Source organism: Ursus maritimus, unplaced genomic scaffold (genome assembly GCF_017311325.1).
Source record: "Ursus maritimus isolate PB19 unplaced genomic scaffold, ASM1731132v1 scaffold_13, whole genome shotgun sequence".
In the NCBI taxonomy this organism is placed as follows: Eukaryota; Metazoa; Chordata; class Mammalia; order Carnivora; family Ursidae; genus Ursus; species Ursus maritimus.
The window spans coordinates 30,134,861-30,152,294 of NW_024423675.1; the positions used below are offsets into that span (position 1 = coordinate 30,134,861).

The 17,434-nt window shown below is 37.5% G+C and overlaps 1 protein-coding gene across 1 annotated transcript in view; it reads right to left on the reverse strand.

The window, feature by feature from the left end:
* The window catches only part of TBC1D32 (TBC1 domain family member 32), a 210,699-nt gene that overhangs the window by 69,473 nt on the left and 123,792 nt on the right, over positions 1-17,434 (reverse strand). The window contains exons 24-26 of the mRNA XM_040627729.1: positions 8,667-8,789; positions 7,634-7,742; positions 6,582-6,675 (exon numbers count right to left, since the gene is read on the reverse strand). Of these exons, the coding sequence (XP_040483663.1) occupies positions 6,582-6,675; positions 7,634-7,742; positions 8,667-8,789 (326 nt within the window). The remainder of the gene's footprint in view (positions 1-6,581; positions 6,676-7,633; positions 7,743-8,666; positions 8,790-17,434) is intronic.

Sequence of the window (17,434 nt, forward strand, 5' to 3'; positions counted from 1 at the left end):
CGGCATCGATTGAGAGGATCATATGGTTCCTGAGTCTTTTCTTGTTGATATGATGTATCACGCTGATTGATTTGCGAATATTGAACCACGCTTGCATCCCAGGTATGAATCCCACTTGGTCATGATGGATAATCCTTTTAATGTACTGTTGGATTCTATTAGCAAGTATCTTGTTGAGGATTTTGGCGTCCATATTCATTAGGGAAATCGGTCTGTAATTCTCCTTTTTGAGGGGGTCTTTGCCTGGTTTGGGGATCAAGGTAATATTGGCCTCATAGAATGAGTTTGGTAGCTTTCCTTCTGTTTCTATTTTTTGAAATAGCTTTAGGAGAATAGGTATTATTTCTTCTTTGAATGTTTGGTAGAATTCCCCAGGAAAACCGTCCGGGCCTGGAGTTTTGTTATTTGGAAGGTTGTTTATCACTGACTCAATTTCTTCATAATTAATTGGCCTGTTTAAGGAATCAATTTCTTCCGGTTTCAATCTTGGTAGTTTATAGGTTTCCAGGAAGGATTCCATCTCTTCCAGATTGCTTCGGTAGTTTATAGGTTTCCAGGAAAGCCTCCATCTCCTCCAGATTGCTTAGTTTTTTGGCATATAGCTGTTGATAATAGTTTCTAATAATCCTTCCAATTTCATTGCTGTTGGTCGTGACCTCTCCTTTTCCATTCATAATTTTAATAATTTGGGTCCTTTCTCTTTTCTTTTGGATAAGTCTTGCCAGTGGTCTGTCAATTTTATTGATTCTCTCAAAGAACCAGCTTCTAGTCCTGTTGATCTGCTCTACTGTACTTCTGGTTTCTGCTTGATTGATTTCAGCTCTAATTTTGGTCAACTGCTTCCTCGTGAGTGGATTAGGCCTGTCCCTCTGTTGCTGTTCCAGCTTCTTGAGGTGAGAATATAAAAACTGCATTTTAGATTTTTCTATTCTTTTGAGTGAGGCTTGGATGGCTATGTATTTCCCCCTTAGGACTGCCTTTGCAGTATCCCATAGGTTTTGGACTGTTGTATTTTCATTCTCATTGGTCTCCATAAATTGTTTAAGTTGATTTTTGATTTCCTGGTTTATCGAGTCATTCCTGAGCAGGATGGTTCTTAGTCTCCAAGTGTTTGAGTTTCTTCCAAATTTTTCCTTGTGGTTGAGTTCCAATTTCAGAGCGTTGTGGTCTGAGAATATGCAGGGGATAATTTCAATCTTTTGGTATCGGTTGAGACCTGTTTTGTGTCCCAGAACATGGTCTATTCTTGAGAATGTTCCATGGGCATTAGAATAGAATGAGTATTCTTTGGTTCTGGGGTGTAGTGTTCTATATATATCTATGAGGTCCAACTCGTCGAGTATGGCATTCAAAGCCTTTGATTCTTTGCTTAGTTTTTGCCAGGGTGTTCTGTCTATTTCTGAGAGTGGAGTGTTGAGGTCCCCTACTATTAATGTATTTTTATTTATATGTCTCTTTATTCTGGTTAAGAGTTGGCTTGTGTATCTTGCTGCTCCCCTGTTGGGGGCATATATATTTATAATTGTCATATCCACTTGTTGAATACTTCCCTTAAGAATAATATAGTGCCCTTCTGCATCTCTAACTATAGTCTGTAGTTTAAAATCCAATTTATCTGATATGAGAATTGCTACCCCAGCTTTCTTTTGAGGTCCATTTGCGTGAAAGATGGTACTCCATCCCCTTACTCTCAGTCTGAATGCATCTTTGGGTTCGAAATGAGTCTCTTGTAGACAGCAAATGGATGGGTCATTTCTTTTTATCCAATCTGCAACCCTGTGGCGTTTTATGGGATGGTTCAAACCATTTACATTAAGACTGATTACTGAGAGATATGATTTTAATGTTGCCATGTTGCCAGTAAAGTCTTTGTTTGTATTGGCTGTGACTTTCTGTTCTGTATCACTCTTGGGGCCTTTTTACTTTTATAGAACCCCCCGTAATATCTCCTGTAGGGCTGGTTTCGTGGTTACAAAATTGGTTAGTGACTGGCGATTCTGAAATGTCTTTATTTCTCCATCAATTCTGAATGACAGCCTTGCTGGATAAAGGATCCTTGGCTGCATGTTTTTCTCTGAAAGAGCTTTAAATATGCTCCCCCAACCCTTTCTCTCATTCCAGGTCTGTGTAGACAGGTCTGACGTAATTCTGATGCTTTTGCCTTGGTACGTGAGAAATTTCTTTGCCCTGGCCGCTTTCAATACTGTATCCTTGGATCTCATATTTGCGAATTGCACTATGACGTGACGTGGCGTAGGTTTGTCGTGGTTGAGCTTGGGAGGGGTCCTCTCTGCCTCTTGGACACAAATGTTTGTTTCCCTCGCTAGATTAGGGAAGTTTTCAGCTACAATTTGTTCAAATATCTCTTCTAGACCTCTGTTTTTCTCCACCCCCTCGGGGATGCCGATGATTCTAACATTGGATCGTTTCATTGAGTCAGTAATCTCCCATAACCTACATTCGTGGGCTTGGATTTTTTTAAGAGCAGCTTCTATTTTGTTTTTTTCCTCTATTAACCCATCCTCCAATTCACTAACCCGTTCCTCTGCTTCTGTGACCCTGGCCGTCAGAGCCTCTAGTTTTGCCTGCATTTGGCTCATAGAATTTTTAATTTCTGTCAGATTCGCTCTCATTTCTGTCCTTAGGGATTCTATATTCTCAGTAACCTTTTCGTTAATAGTTTTTTCAATTCTACTCATCATTTTGACCATCGTTACTCTGAATTCCATTTCTGATAATTTGGTTACATCCATATCCATTATTTCTGTGGCAGAGGCCACAGACTCACTGTCTTTTCTTTGCTGTGGGGGGCTTCTCCTTCTAGTCATTCTGATGAGGAGAGGCTGCAGGGTTCTCCAGAGCCCAAATTATTGACTGAGTCCCAGGCCGTGCCCCTTGTTTTATAGGGATCTTAGGGATGTGGGCTTCTTTTTTAAAGATTTTATTTATTTATTTATGTGGCATAGAGCCAACCAGCGAGAGAGGGAACACAAGCAGGGGAGTGGGAGAGGAAGAAGCAGGCTCCCAGTAGAGGAGCCCGATGAGGGACTCCTTTCCGGAACGCCGGGATCACGCCCTAAGCCGAAGACAGGCACCCAATGTCTGCGCCACCCAGGTGCCCCGGGTTGTGGGCTTCTTGATTTTTCAGCCTGCCTTCTGTGTTCTGGGGGAGTGGCCTGCCGCGCAGTTACTCAGGCAACCCTATTTGGGTAGAGTCTCTGTGTCCCCTGCGAGGGGGGATGGGGATGGGCACGCTGTGAGCCAGTATTTCCAGGCTTTTGTTCTCTGGTGCCTTTCCCTGGCGGTTTGCTGTGCCTCTTCTGAGAGTCAGAGCAGCAGTGGCCTAATCTCAGCCTCTGTCTCAGAACAGAGGGATCGCAGACCGTTCTCCACTGATGTTCTGGCCACTTTAACTCTGTTTCTGTTGGTGCTGCTCAACCCTGCAGCGTCCTGGGATGTGCGCCCCACACCCGGCGTCCCAGCCCTCACTTCCAGGGCCTGCGCGTATCTGTCCTTTGTGTTTCTAAAGCCGCCAGCCGCCCCACGCGCGCTCCCGAGCTCCCGGTCTCAGTCTAAATCCAGTGAGCACACCGGGATTCTGGAGTTCTGCGAGATGCCTGGTGGCGCGCGCTCCCGGCTCACGGTCTCCGTCTGCTGTTTCTCGGGTGCCAGTCCGCGAGCCCGCCCGCTCCCCCGTGCAGGTGGCTACCGCTCCCGGCGCCCAAACACTGCGTCTCCCTCCCCCTTCCGTTTATGTTCCGATATCTGTGTGGGGTTTCACGGCTCCCCACTTCGTACCTCAATACTTAGCACTGGAGATGTTCATTTGTAGAGATCCAGATGTATCTTCCTGTGTCTCAGGCTGATTCCGTGGTTGTTTAGGCGGGTCTGGTGCCTATCCAGCTCGACTCAGGGGACCGGCTGAAAAAGGGGTCCCCTACTCCTCTGCCATCTTAACTGTCCTGTCTTTTTTTTTTTATCGTCATCCAAATTTCTAAGATCAAAAAAGAATGCTGCCAGTGACCCAGTGACTCAGTGCTGTGCTTCTAGTGCTCTGGTGGCCCTGTCAGGAGTACTAGAAACATACAAGCCATTACACAAAAACTCACTCTCTACTTTGAAGATACCAGCCCCACCTGAGTGAATACAGATCCAAATGGTTTCCTGATAAAGACGGACATCCACAGTAGTAAGGTATATAAAGTACAGATGTAATCTAGATGCTGATTATTTTATAATTCTGCCTGAATAAATATTACAAAAGTAATTTAAAAATAAAATGAATATAGGATGCTAGAAAAGAAAGAACAGCAAATCTCTCACCTTTGGATGTCTCTCTAATGCTTCCAATAACCAGAGCATGCTATCCAATCCCTCAAGACATTTTTATTTCTCGGTATGAAAGTACTGGATTTCTGTTCCTCTTTAGAGAAAGAAGTCCCATCCCGAACACACCAAAATGGAATGGAGTAGAGCAGGGCCAATTAGGGATATAACAATAACTCCTGGGAGATCTAAGTTTAGCTTAGAGAAACAAAGCAATCTGTTTTGTTTATCTCATGATCTATTTCATATAAAAAAGATATTATGAATCAATCTCCAGTAGTTCACTTTAACAGCTTTTAACCGCAGTACAACTCTCCTTTCTCCCACTCCCCTTTCCTTTTTATCTGCTGCACAGGTAGTTACTATACTCACAATCTTCTTCCAATTTATCTAAACTCTAGGCTAACAGAAAGGTAATATTCCAAGTTATTTCTACCACATGGAAGAGAATTTTTTAATGTGTGTAAGATTATTTATAGATCGCATATATGTGATACACAGTGCACATGTGTACACATATACCTGTACATGCTTATATATGTATACACATAATGTATATATATATACATATACAAATAGATAATATTAATCACTAGCTTTTAAAGGACTTTTACATTTTAGTATGGTGACCCTAAAATGGTGCACAAAGAAAAATAACTGAACCAGATGATGTCTCAAGATTCTTATTTACAGATGAAGATAAATTATCTAATAGCTAACACTAATGCCAATGAGCTAACAAGAGGCAATTTAACAGATGAGGAGACGCTAACTGTAGCAAGGAGGATAAATGTAGAAGCTGGGAGACAAACGAGAGGATGTCACCATGTGCACACAACCGAAGTTGATTTTTTTCCGCCACAACAATGAAATGATATCCCAAAATTCTGCAGTGTAAATGACAACTAAAATAACACCTATCAGAATCAATGAATCATTACTTTCAAATCAAAAAAAGCAAAATGAAAGTACAAGAACTCCTGCCTTCAAAATAGCTATGTTTTAAAGTATTATAAGCTGAAACACAGTATATTTAAAATTGTACAATGTTTAATTTATTGAACTGTATTTAACCAGAAATATACTTTCAATTTAGCTTTATAGCTGTTAGAAATTCATTTGGCTCCATTTTTCTCATTGGGTTCAGAGATATCTCTGTGATGTACATTCTGGATTTTCCACTGGTACCTAGATCATTCTCTCCTACTTAACAAAAAACCAGGACCACTATTATTAGGAGGAAATATTAGGTACTGCTATTAAATTGAGAATACTGTCTTAGTCAAACACTTGTGTTCTAGGGACAAACAGAAAGACAATAAAAGATGTTGTCCAATATGGTGGGAAAATGTGGAATTAAAGAGATCTGAAATGGTACTAAAGTAAAAAAGAGCACTGACAGGAATGAAGCCACAAATGTATTGGGCCTTGTTAGCTATGGGAAGCCACTGGAGGGTTTCAGTTAAGGAGTAATGTGATGTAATCCATATTTCAACAGCATTACTCTGGTTGCTGTGTTGAGAACACACTGACTACTTGGCAGATTACTGCAATAATACAGGTGAGAGATGAGGGCTGTAGTGCGTGAGAGAAAGAGATTTCAGATAGGCAGAGTCAAGAGCATTTGCTCACAGTTCTCTGACTATAATTTGCTTCTTTCAAGCCTCTCTGCTGTTTTCCTCTGTCAAAAATGCTCTTAGATTACCCAAAAAGCACATATTTCATGCCTTTCTTTAAACATTGATTTTCTTTGGATGGGTGTCCTGCATATACGCTATCCTAGCAGGCTACATATTTGACTATTTAGTTCCTATCACACTATACTACCATATAATTATCTAATTACTTATAGGTATTCTCCAAAAGTTCATGAACTCCTCTAAGGCAGACACCTGAACTTTTATCATATTATATAATTTATATTATATTTATATTTCAATTCTTGAGGACACAGAACTTACATATGGCATGCAGATACTAAAAAATATTACTCTGCTGAATAAAGTCCTATGTATATAGAATTCATCAAAAATCATAATTCATTTTTTTAAACCAAAAAAGCTTCTGATAAGAATTATTCAGTATCATACAAATAATTTAGTAAGAAACTTATAAAGGAATAGGCATAAATGAATCCACATGCACAAGCTGAAGAAAAATAGTATTAATCACCCATAATAATACTTTATCTTTTTTTTCAAATTATAACCACAAAAGCACTAAAATAATGTGGCAGTTGATAGTAAATATCTTACCTTGTTTTAGATCAGCATTTCTTGTAACTTCTGACAGATAGCAGTTTGGTAAAGGATATGATGAAAACATTGGCCAAGGATATGGATCATCACCCTAAAAAAGAAGACAAATGACTTTAGGAAGTAATATAAAATACTGAATTTTAAGGCTTTCTGAAAAACTAATTTAAAAAGGCTTTTGTTTCATAGACACTAGGTTGTAGCCTAACTAACCAAAAGCTATTTGACAAGTACAATTCAATACTCCAAAGGATAACTAAAATGAAACATAATGGAAATGACATTATACAAGTCCTGAAGACAAATATATGGTAACTTGTTCTAGAAACTAGGACTGATAATGATAGCCTTACTATTTTTTTTCATGAAAGGGAAATTAAAGTCTTCAAAAGAAATACGTATTTCCTATATTGAAATAGGAGACAAATTAAAAAAACCTAAATGTTTATCTTGTATTATCAATCATTTCTATCTCATCTTTTCCGAGACTGACAGAGCAAAAATGTACTTTAAAAAAAAAAAAATTCCGGGGTACCTGGGTGGCTTAGTGGGTTCAGCAGCTGCCTTCAGCTCAGGTCATGATCCCAGGGCTCTGGGATCAAGTCCCACATTGGGCTCCCTGCTCAGCGGGCAGTCTGCTTCTCCCTCTCCCTCGTCCCCCCAACCCTGTTGTGTTCTCTCTCTCAAATAAATAAAAAAATAAATAAAATCTTTAAAAAAAATCCCTTCCAGAGAAAGCCAATGTCTATGAATATTGATGGAAGAAGTATTCAATATTGCTAATTAAATACAAAAAATATATTCATGTAATAAAAATTAGGTATCATGAAAGACAAAGACATTGAAAGTAAACATCACAGACACAGAAAAATGACAACTTTTTAATGAAACAATAGTCTACTTTGCAACACAAATTAGCATTCATGACCCCTCTGTTGAAAAGAATGCTATTTTCATTTTAAAATGTAGGATACGAGTAAACACTTTAAATCAGTGTTTACTTCTATCCTCCAGCTTTTCTGTTAACAAAGATTCCTCTTTACCCCACTCACCTTTTCTAGTACCCTTGGAGGCAAAATTCGTTCCATGGGCCCACCAATAAAATTTATTCTAACAAGAACATGATTTCTCTCTACTGATAAGCCATCAATTATGAAATCTCTGAAAAATAAACATATCAATTTTGTTATCTTAATTGAATATGATTTAATTCCAAAATCAAATCAGGGGAATATAAAGAAAAAAGAAAATTTTCTATAGAAAATTCTGGAAAATTATTTATCATTTAAAAAGGACTAAATTCACTTTATCTTATAGCTTTCTTTGTCAGAAAGCAAAGAACTGATGGAGATATAATTGATATAATGAGATATATATTATAAAATGTTTTCCTGTTATATGTTACTGTATTTTAAGAAATGGAATTAAGACCTACATTAGCTCCACAATGACTTTTTCACATTTCTAGTAAAGGTTCCCTTAGGTTCCAAACCCAGCACCTTAAATTCAAAATCTAAATGTTGCTTTTGAGCAGATTCCAGCTATTGAATGTGTATTCAATAAATGTCAGTCAAACTGAGGTAATGACAATTTCTAGAAAAAGATCATCAAGATATTACCATAACCTCGTTTTCCAATAATCAGAACTTATGAATTTGAACTAACAAAACTAAGAGAATGGAGTAAAGAGTAACTCTACAAGGTACACAAAATCAAACATTTTGTTTAATGAATCATCTTACACATGCAGCCTGCATTTAAAGGTGATACAACTTCACGGAACCATCAATAAAATCAGGTCTTAAAAAAAAAAAAAAAAAAAAAAAGAAGCTAAATTAAACAAAAACTCAGAAAGCAATACTGTTCAAGTCCTCCCCATAAACATCTATCACAATCTTTCTAATAGTGACATTTATGTTCTAATTGTCTTTTACTCTGTTATTTAAATCTATTGAATTCAGATAGGGGAAAAAGCATGAAACTATATACACAAAATTACTGTCTTAACAGAGCATCTGTTAAGAAGACTATTATTAATAATATTGTCTTAACATTTTTGTTTTTATTTTTGTTTTTTGTTTTTACCTGTGGCTTTCAGAGGTTTCTAAGATATTTTCTTCTTGAGCATTTAGTAATATTTCAGATACTTGGTACTGAGCTTCTAGCAGGAGAAGAGTGTTTAAATCACAGCATACCACACTTAATAACCTGTACAAACAGGAACACAAAAACAGATTTTATAAAATATATCCTAAAAGTTTAGAAACTTTCTTGGTGTCTCAAAGTAATACCTACATATGGAAATACAAATTTCATGAGAAAAATCACAGTTATTTCAAATACATTTGTAATAATTTTGATTAGTAACAGACTTCAAAGGTCTTTCTCACTGGAATATTTAAAGACCACAGGCAATTTCGAATCCAGTTTTTCTTAAAATTATCTAAATCGAGGAATAGTAAGTTCTCAACAACAAATTCAAAAATTAGATAGGGACATTAGCAAATCCATAAAAACTGCAAATTGCCACCACTTTTTATCAGCAATTAATTACATAAGGAATGAGAGAATAATTCTACCAATCTAGGAAATGTTCAGTAGGTGAAATGTCAATGGCTAACTTTATAATTATCAGATAAAGCTGAGAACATTAAAACACATTGATCTCTCTCTAAACATGCATGATTTCCACCTGTCTCTCAACATTGTTAAAAGAGAAACAAGTGGACATACACTGCACAATCTATGAAATATTCTTGCCAAGAAAACTGAACCTGAAACTAACCAACAATTACTACACATTACACTATCAGCTTACAGGAAATACAAAAATCAGAGACACATGTTAAAAGATGACCACAAGGAGGAAATAGTCAACCAAATCCAGAATTTGGAAAATCCCACATATTGTTATATATTATTTCTTTCAGGAAAAAAAACCATGAAAAATGGGTAAGGTACCTTATAAATAAAAAGCAAAATACTAAGCAAATGTCTTCACATTTGTTCTATGATTCAAGCAAAAACTGTAAAGTGCATTTTTGAGTCACACAAGAAAATATGGGATACCTACTACAGAAGATCAGGAAAATGGTATTAATTTTGTTAGATATAACAATGACAAAGCAGTAATTTTTTTTTATGAACAGGTCTTATATGTTAGAGATACATACTGAATTTTTCATTGGTAAAATGGTATATCTGAAATTTGCTTTAAAGTACTTAAGAAAAAAATGTGTATGGGAGTGGGAGAAAGATAAAACAAGATCAGAAAATACTGATAATTGATAAAAATAAGTAAGGTACCTGGCACTTTCATTATATTATCGCTCTTTCTGTTTATATGTTTAAAAATTCTATGATAATAAAGTATATAAAAAAGATAATGTGAAGGCAACACCAGGTGGCTATGGCAGATGGAGTGGTTAGGGACAATTTCTCTGAAAGGTGGCATTTGAGGAAACAGGAGCTCCAAGAAGAAACTAACCTTGTAATCACACATTTACTGATTTATCTTGGAGTTATACTCAAACATGAGCATAAAGTTATACTTACAAGAACACTTATTACAGAGTGGTCATAAGAGCAAATAAAAAATTTGAAGTGTCCATTCATAGCACGACGTTCAAATGTTTGGAGTAGATTTTATAGTGGTATATTATGCAGATATTAGAAAAAGCAGTTATTTCTGTTTCGATAAAGAATTATCTCCAAAGCATGTGAAGTGAAAAAGGAGAGGCAGAAAGCATTGTATACAGCAGTAGCATTTGAACAAAAATAGAAAAGCATTTGAATATACACAAATAAATATTTGGAGTTTTTTTCTTTGGGGGTTTTTAAAAAAAGATTTTATTTATTTATTTTGAGAGAGAGAGAGCGTGTGCACACAAGCGAGGGGAGGGGCAGAGGGAGAGGGAGAAAGAAAGAATCTTAAGCTTGGAGCCTGATGTGTGGCTCAATCCCACAATTCTGAGATCATGACCTGAGATAAAATCAAGAGTCAGACGCTTAACTGACTGAGCCACCCAGGCGCCTCTAAATACATACATGTTTTTACATAGACTCCCTCTCAAGGACAAAACAACTGGTAAGAATTGTTAGCTTTGGGGGTGGGGAGCAGATATGAGTGACTGGAGAGGAATATACGTCTCGCTGAATATCTTTTATAGTTTTTGAATTTTGGTGCAATTGCATGTTTTATCTATTCAACAGAATCCATAGAGAGAAAAAATGTTTGGCAGATGACTTTAAGAGTCAAAAATGGCAAAAGAGTTAAAATCATGGAGTAGTAGGAAGACCTTATGCTTGCCTCATCCCTAGAACACAGCTAGATAATTATCAAGTCATTCTGAACACCCAGGAAATCGATCTGAGGACTGAGAGAACAGACTGCACAACTAAAGGGAGAAAAGAGGCTACATTGTGGAAGGTAGGAGATGTTGTGATGTGATTTGGGGAAGGAAAGAATCATGGGTGCTGCAGAGAGGAGGGAGCCCCGATCATGGAGAGATGAGAGAGAGAAAAAGAGGGGGGGGGAGGGAGGGAGAGAGAGAAAGAGGAAGAGAGGCAGAGAGAAAGCAGCACACAGGGGATTGCACAAAAACACTTCCCCAAAAACACTGAGTGGGAAAATAAGAGGGGCTGATTATCTCAAGTTTTTATAAACAACGAAGCTGAAGGTCTGAAGTTTTAGAAGTCCATACGATCGCCAGGATGAACCTGGGGGGCACAGCAGTGCTCCTGTAGAGAAGCATGGCAGAGGACCCAGAGCTGATGGCATGCTCTGAGGATCCCCTGAGTCAGGCTGGGAGAGAGTTCTATTTTTTGAAATGCATTTGGGAGAGGCATCACTGTCTCTCAGGGCACAGAAGAGCTGTGGATGCCACTGAGCTGCCCCGTTCATTAGCATATGAGCAGAGATGCCTGCTGAGGACAGCTAATCTGGATGTGGGCTTTTTGTTACACTTTACCATAAACTCCAAACCCCTACACTGTTGTGTGACTGCTTTTCTGGAACAAACCAGTACTAGCCACAGCTTGGTGAGACTCTCCCCAAGAGATTCAGTGCCAGTTCCCTAAAATTTGACATTTTGAAAACCCAGCCACAATCCTGAGATAAAACACAGGGGCACTAGGCCACCAGCAGACAGATCACTTGGACACAGACAGGGTGAATGCAAGAATCTCACGGAAGCCAGGGACACCGGAGGGGAGACTGTTTGCTCTTCTGTGAGGTCTTCCTGAACAACAGTGGCCATGAATTCCCCTGTCCAGAAATGAGAGCAGGCTGACACCATTTTTCCTCCTCCCATCAGCATGGAAGGACTTCAGCGAGGGGCACAGTGTACAGCGTTGAGGCTTGAGAATCTTATACCACCCCCGGCCCCTGTGTGCTCTGCGAGAGTGCCTTTTTAATAGGGCAAGTGTGATTGAGAGCCAGAGCAGCAACAAGCCCCTCCCCCAGAAGACCAGCAAAAACCCCCTGCATGCACCAGGTCTACTGATCATAGAATGATGCAAAGCTTCAGCTCTAGTGGAAGCAGGACCAGGAACAGCTTTCCTAACACACAGAAGACAGAGACTGGACAAAACGCCAGGATGGAGGAATTCATCCTTAAAGAAAGAACAAGAAGAGGTCATGGGCAGGGAGCTAATCAAAATAGATATAAGTAATATGCCTGAACCATAATTTAAAACAACAATCATAAGGATATTAGCTGGGCTTGAGAAAAGCACAGAAAAAACCAGACAGACTCTTACCACAAAGATAAAAGACCTAAAAACTAGTCAGGCTGAAATAAAAAAATGCTATAACCAAAATGCAATAGACTGGATGTAATGAACACAAGCATGGAAGAAGTAGAAGAATGAATAAGTGATATAGAAGATAGAATTATGGAAAATAATGAACCTGAAAAGAAGAGGTAAAGAAAAATACTGGATCACAAACGTGAACTTAGGGAACTCAGTGGCTCCATAAAGCATAATAATATACACATCATAGGAGTGCCAGAAGAATAAGAGAGGGAAAAGGTGCAGAAGGTTTATTTGAGCAAATTATAGCTGAAAATTATCCTAATCTGGGGAAAGAAACAGACATCTAAATCAAGGAGGCACAGAGAACTCCAATCAAAATCAACAAAAGCCTACCAACACCAAGATATATCCTGGTAAAATTTGAATATTAATTGGTAAGGAAAGAATCCAGAAAGCAGCAGGGGAAAAGAAATCCCTAATCTACAAGGGACGACAAATCAGGTTAACAGCAGACCACTTCTGGCAGGCCAGAAGAAAGTGGCATGATATATTCAGTGTGCTGAATGGTAAAAATCAGCAGCAAAGAATATTTTATCCAGCATGGCTGTCATTCAGAATCAAAAGGAGAGACAGAGTTTCCCAGATAAATAAAAACTAAAGGAGCTTGTGAACACTAAACCAGCCCTGCAAGAAATATTAAAGAGGACTCTTTGAGAGGGAAAGAAAAACCAAAAGCAACAAAGGCCAGATAGGAACAGAGAAAATCTCCAGGAACGACTTTATAGGTAATACAATGGCACTAAATGCATATCTATCAATAATCACTCTGAATGTAATGTAATAAATGCTCCCATCAAAAGACACAGCGTATCAGAATGGATTAAAAAAATAAGATCCACCTGCATGCTAACAAGAGATTCATTTCAGAGCTAAAGACACCTCCAGATTGAAAGTGACGGGATGGAGAACTATCTACACACTAACAGACATCAAAAGAAAGTCAGAGTAGTCATAATTATATCAGACAAACTAGATTTTTAAACCAAAGACTGTAACAAGAAATGAAGAAACCACTATATCATAATAAAGGGGTCTATCCAACAAGAAGATCTAACAACTATAACTATTTATGTCCCCAACTTGGGAGTACCCAAATATATAATTAATAATAAACATAAAGAAACTCACTGATAATAATACAGTAACAGTAGAGGGCTTTAACAACCCACTTCAGCAATGAATAGATCATCTAAGCAGAAAATCAACAAGGAAACAATGGCTTTGAATGACACACTGGACCAGATGGACTTAACAGACATATTCAGAATGTTTCAACCTAAAGTAGCAGAATACACATTATTTTCCAGTGCACATGGAACATTCTCCATATAGATCACATACAGAGTCATAATTCAGGCCTTAACAAGAAAATAAAAGATTGAGATGCACCTTTTCTGATCACAATGCTATAAAATGTGAAGTCAACCACAAGAAACTATTTGGAAAAACCACAGATACATGGAGGTTAAACAACATCCTACTAAAGAATGAATGGATTAACCAGGAAATTAAAGAAGAAATTTAAAAATACACGAAAGCAAATGAAAATGAAAACAAGACTGTTCAGAACTTTTCGGATATAGCAAAGGCAGACCTAAGAGGGAAGTATATATCAATATAGTCTACCACAAGAACCAAGAAAAGTCTCAAATACACAACCTAACATTACACGTAAAGGAGCTAGAAAATAAAGAGCCTAAAGCCAGCATAAGAAGGGAAATAATGAAGATTAGAACAGGAATAAACAATATAGAAACAAACAAACAAAAAACAATAGAAAAGATCAATGAAACTAAGAGGCAGTTCTTCAAAAGAAATAATAAACTTGATAAACCTCTAATGATGAAAATGATAAAGCTCATTTTTTCAGAGCCAGACTTATCAAAAAAAGAACCCAAACAAATGAAAGAGGAGAAATCATAACCAACACCATAGAAATACAATTATTAAGAGAATATTATGAAAAGTTATATGCCTAACAAATTGGGCAATCTGGAAGAAATGGACAAAATCCTAGAAACATACAAATTACCAAAACTGAAACAGGAAGAAATAGAAAATTTGAACAAACCCATAACCAGCAAAGAAACTGAATCAGTAATAAAAAAATCTACCAACAAACAAAAGTCCACAACCAGATGGCTCCCCAGGGGAATTTTACCAGACATTTAAATAAGAGTTAACAATGGGATAACTGGGTTACTCAGTTGGTTCTTGGTTTCAATTCAGATCATGCCCTTGGGGTCATGAGATCGAGCCCCATGAGATCGAGCTTCACTCTCAGCAGGGAGCACACACTCCCTCTCTCTAAAATAAATCTTAAGAAAAAAAGAAGAGTTAATACTTATTCTTCTCAAACTGTTCCAAAAAGTAGAAATGGAAGGAAAACTTCCAAACTTATTCTATGAGAACAGCATTACCTTGATTCCAAAATCAGACAAAGACCCCACTAAAAAGAATTATAGGCCAATATTCCTGACAAACACGGATGCAAAAATTCTCAACAAGATACTAGCAAATTTAATCTAACAGTACATCAAAAGGTTTATTCACCACAATCAAGTGGGATTTATTCCTGGGCTGCAGGGGTGATTCAATATTCACAAATCAATCAACGTGATACATCACATTAATAAAAGAACCATATGATCCTCTCAATAGATGCAGAAAAAGCATCTGACAAAATATATAATCCATTCTTGATAAAAACCCTCAACAAAGTAGGTTCAGAGGGCACATACCTCAACATCATAAAGGCCATGTATGAAAGACCCACAGCTAATATCATACTCAATGGGAAAAAACAGAGAGCTTTTCTTCTAATGTCAGGAACAAGACAGGGATGCCCAAGTTTACCATTGTTATTTACCATAGTGATGGAAGGCCTATCCTCAGCAATCAGACAACGAAAAGAAATAAACGGCATCCAAATTAGCAAGGTAGAACTCAAAATTTCACTATTCGCAGACAGCATAATACTCTAAGTAGAAAACCCAAAAGACTCCACCAAAAAATTGCTAGAACAGATACACAAATTCAGCAAAGTTGTAGGATATAAAAACAATGCATAGAAACCTGTTGCATTTCTATCCACCAATAATGAAGCAGAAAGAGAAATCAAGGAATCAATCCCATTTACATCAGCACCAAAATCCATAAGATACCTAGGAATACACCTAACCAAAATGGTAAAAGATCCATACTCTGAAAACTATAGAACACTTATGAAAGAAATTGAAGAGGACACCAAAAAAAATGGAAAAACTTCCCAGGCTCATGGATTAGAAAAACAAATATTGTTAAAATTTCTATACTACCCCAAGCAATCTACACATTTAATGCAATCCCTATCAAAATACAAAGAACATTTTTCAGAGCTAGAACAAACAATCCTAAAATTTGTATGGAACCACAAAAGATCCCAAGCGGCCAAAGCAATCCTGAAAAAGAAAAACAATTCTGAAGGCATCACAATTCCAGACTTTAAGCTATATTACAAAACTGCGATCATCAAGACAGTATGTTACTGGCACAAAATCAGACACAAAGATCAATGAACAGAATACAGAACCCAGAAATGGACCCACAACTATATAATCAACTAATCTTCAACAAAGCAGGAAAGAGTATCTAATGGAAAAAAAAGACAGTCTCTTCAACAAAAGGTGTTGGGAAAACTGAACAGCCACATGTGAAAGAATGAAACTGGACCACATTCTTACAGCACGGACAAAAATAAACTCAAAATGGATGAAAGACCTAAATGTGAAACAGGAAACCATCAAAATCCTAGAAGAGAACAAAGGCAGCAATCTCTTTGACCTCGGCCATATAAACTTCTTGCTAGACATGTCTCCAGAGGCAAGGAAAACAAAAGCACAAATGAACTATTGGGACTTCATCAAGATAAAAAGCTTCTGCACAGCAAAGGAAACAATCAGCAAAACTAAAAGGCAGTCTATGGAATGGGACAAAGTATTTGTAAATGATGTATCTGATAAAGGGTTAGTATTCAAAATCTATAAAGAACTTACTAAACTCACCACCCAAAAACCAAATAATCCAATTAAGAAATGAGCAGAAGACATGAATAGACATTTTTCCAAAGAAGAAGACATACAAATGGCTAACATGAAAAGATAGTCAATGTCATTCATCATCAGGGAAATACAAATCAAAACCACCATGAGATACCACCTCACACCTGTCAGAATGGCTAAAATTGGCAAAACAGGAAACAACAGGTGGCAAAGATGTGGAGAAAGGGGAACCTTCTCACACTGTTGGTGGGACTGCAAACTGGTGCAGCCACTCTGGAAAACAGTATGGAGGTTCCTCAAAAAGTTAAAAATAAAGCTACCCTATGACCCAGCAATTGCACTACTAGGTATTTAACCAAAGCATACAAAAATACTGATTTGAAGGGGCACATGCAACCTGATGTGTACAGCAACATTATCAATAATAGCCAAATTATGGAAAGAACCCAAATGTCCATCGACTGATGAATGGTAAAGAAGATGTGGTACATATACATAATGGAATATTATTCTGCCATCAAAAAGAATGAAATCTTGCCATTTGTCAACAATGTGCATGGAGCTAGAGTGTATTATGTGCTAAGCGAAATACATCAGTCAGAGAAAGACAAGTACTATATGATCTCACTCATATGTATAATTAAGAAACAAAACAGATGAACACAGAGTAAGGGGGAAAAAAGAGGGAAGCAAATCATAGGCTCTTAACTATAGAAAACAAACAGGGTTGATGGAGGGAAGGTGGGCAGGGGATGGGCCAAGTGGACGATGGGTATTAAGGAGCACACTTGTTGGGCTGAACACTGGGTATTACGTGTAAGTGATGAAGCACTAAATTCTACTCCTGAAACCAATATAACACTATATGTTAACTAACTAGATTTTAAATAAAAATTTGATTAAAAAAAGAGTCAAAAATAGCAATTCAATGTAACTCCCCAGGAATCTGGCAAAATAACCAAATGCATATAAAACTAAGTGAAAATCTCTCATCAA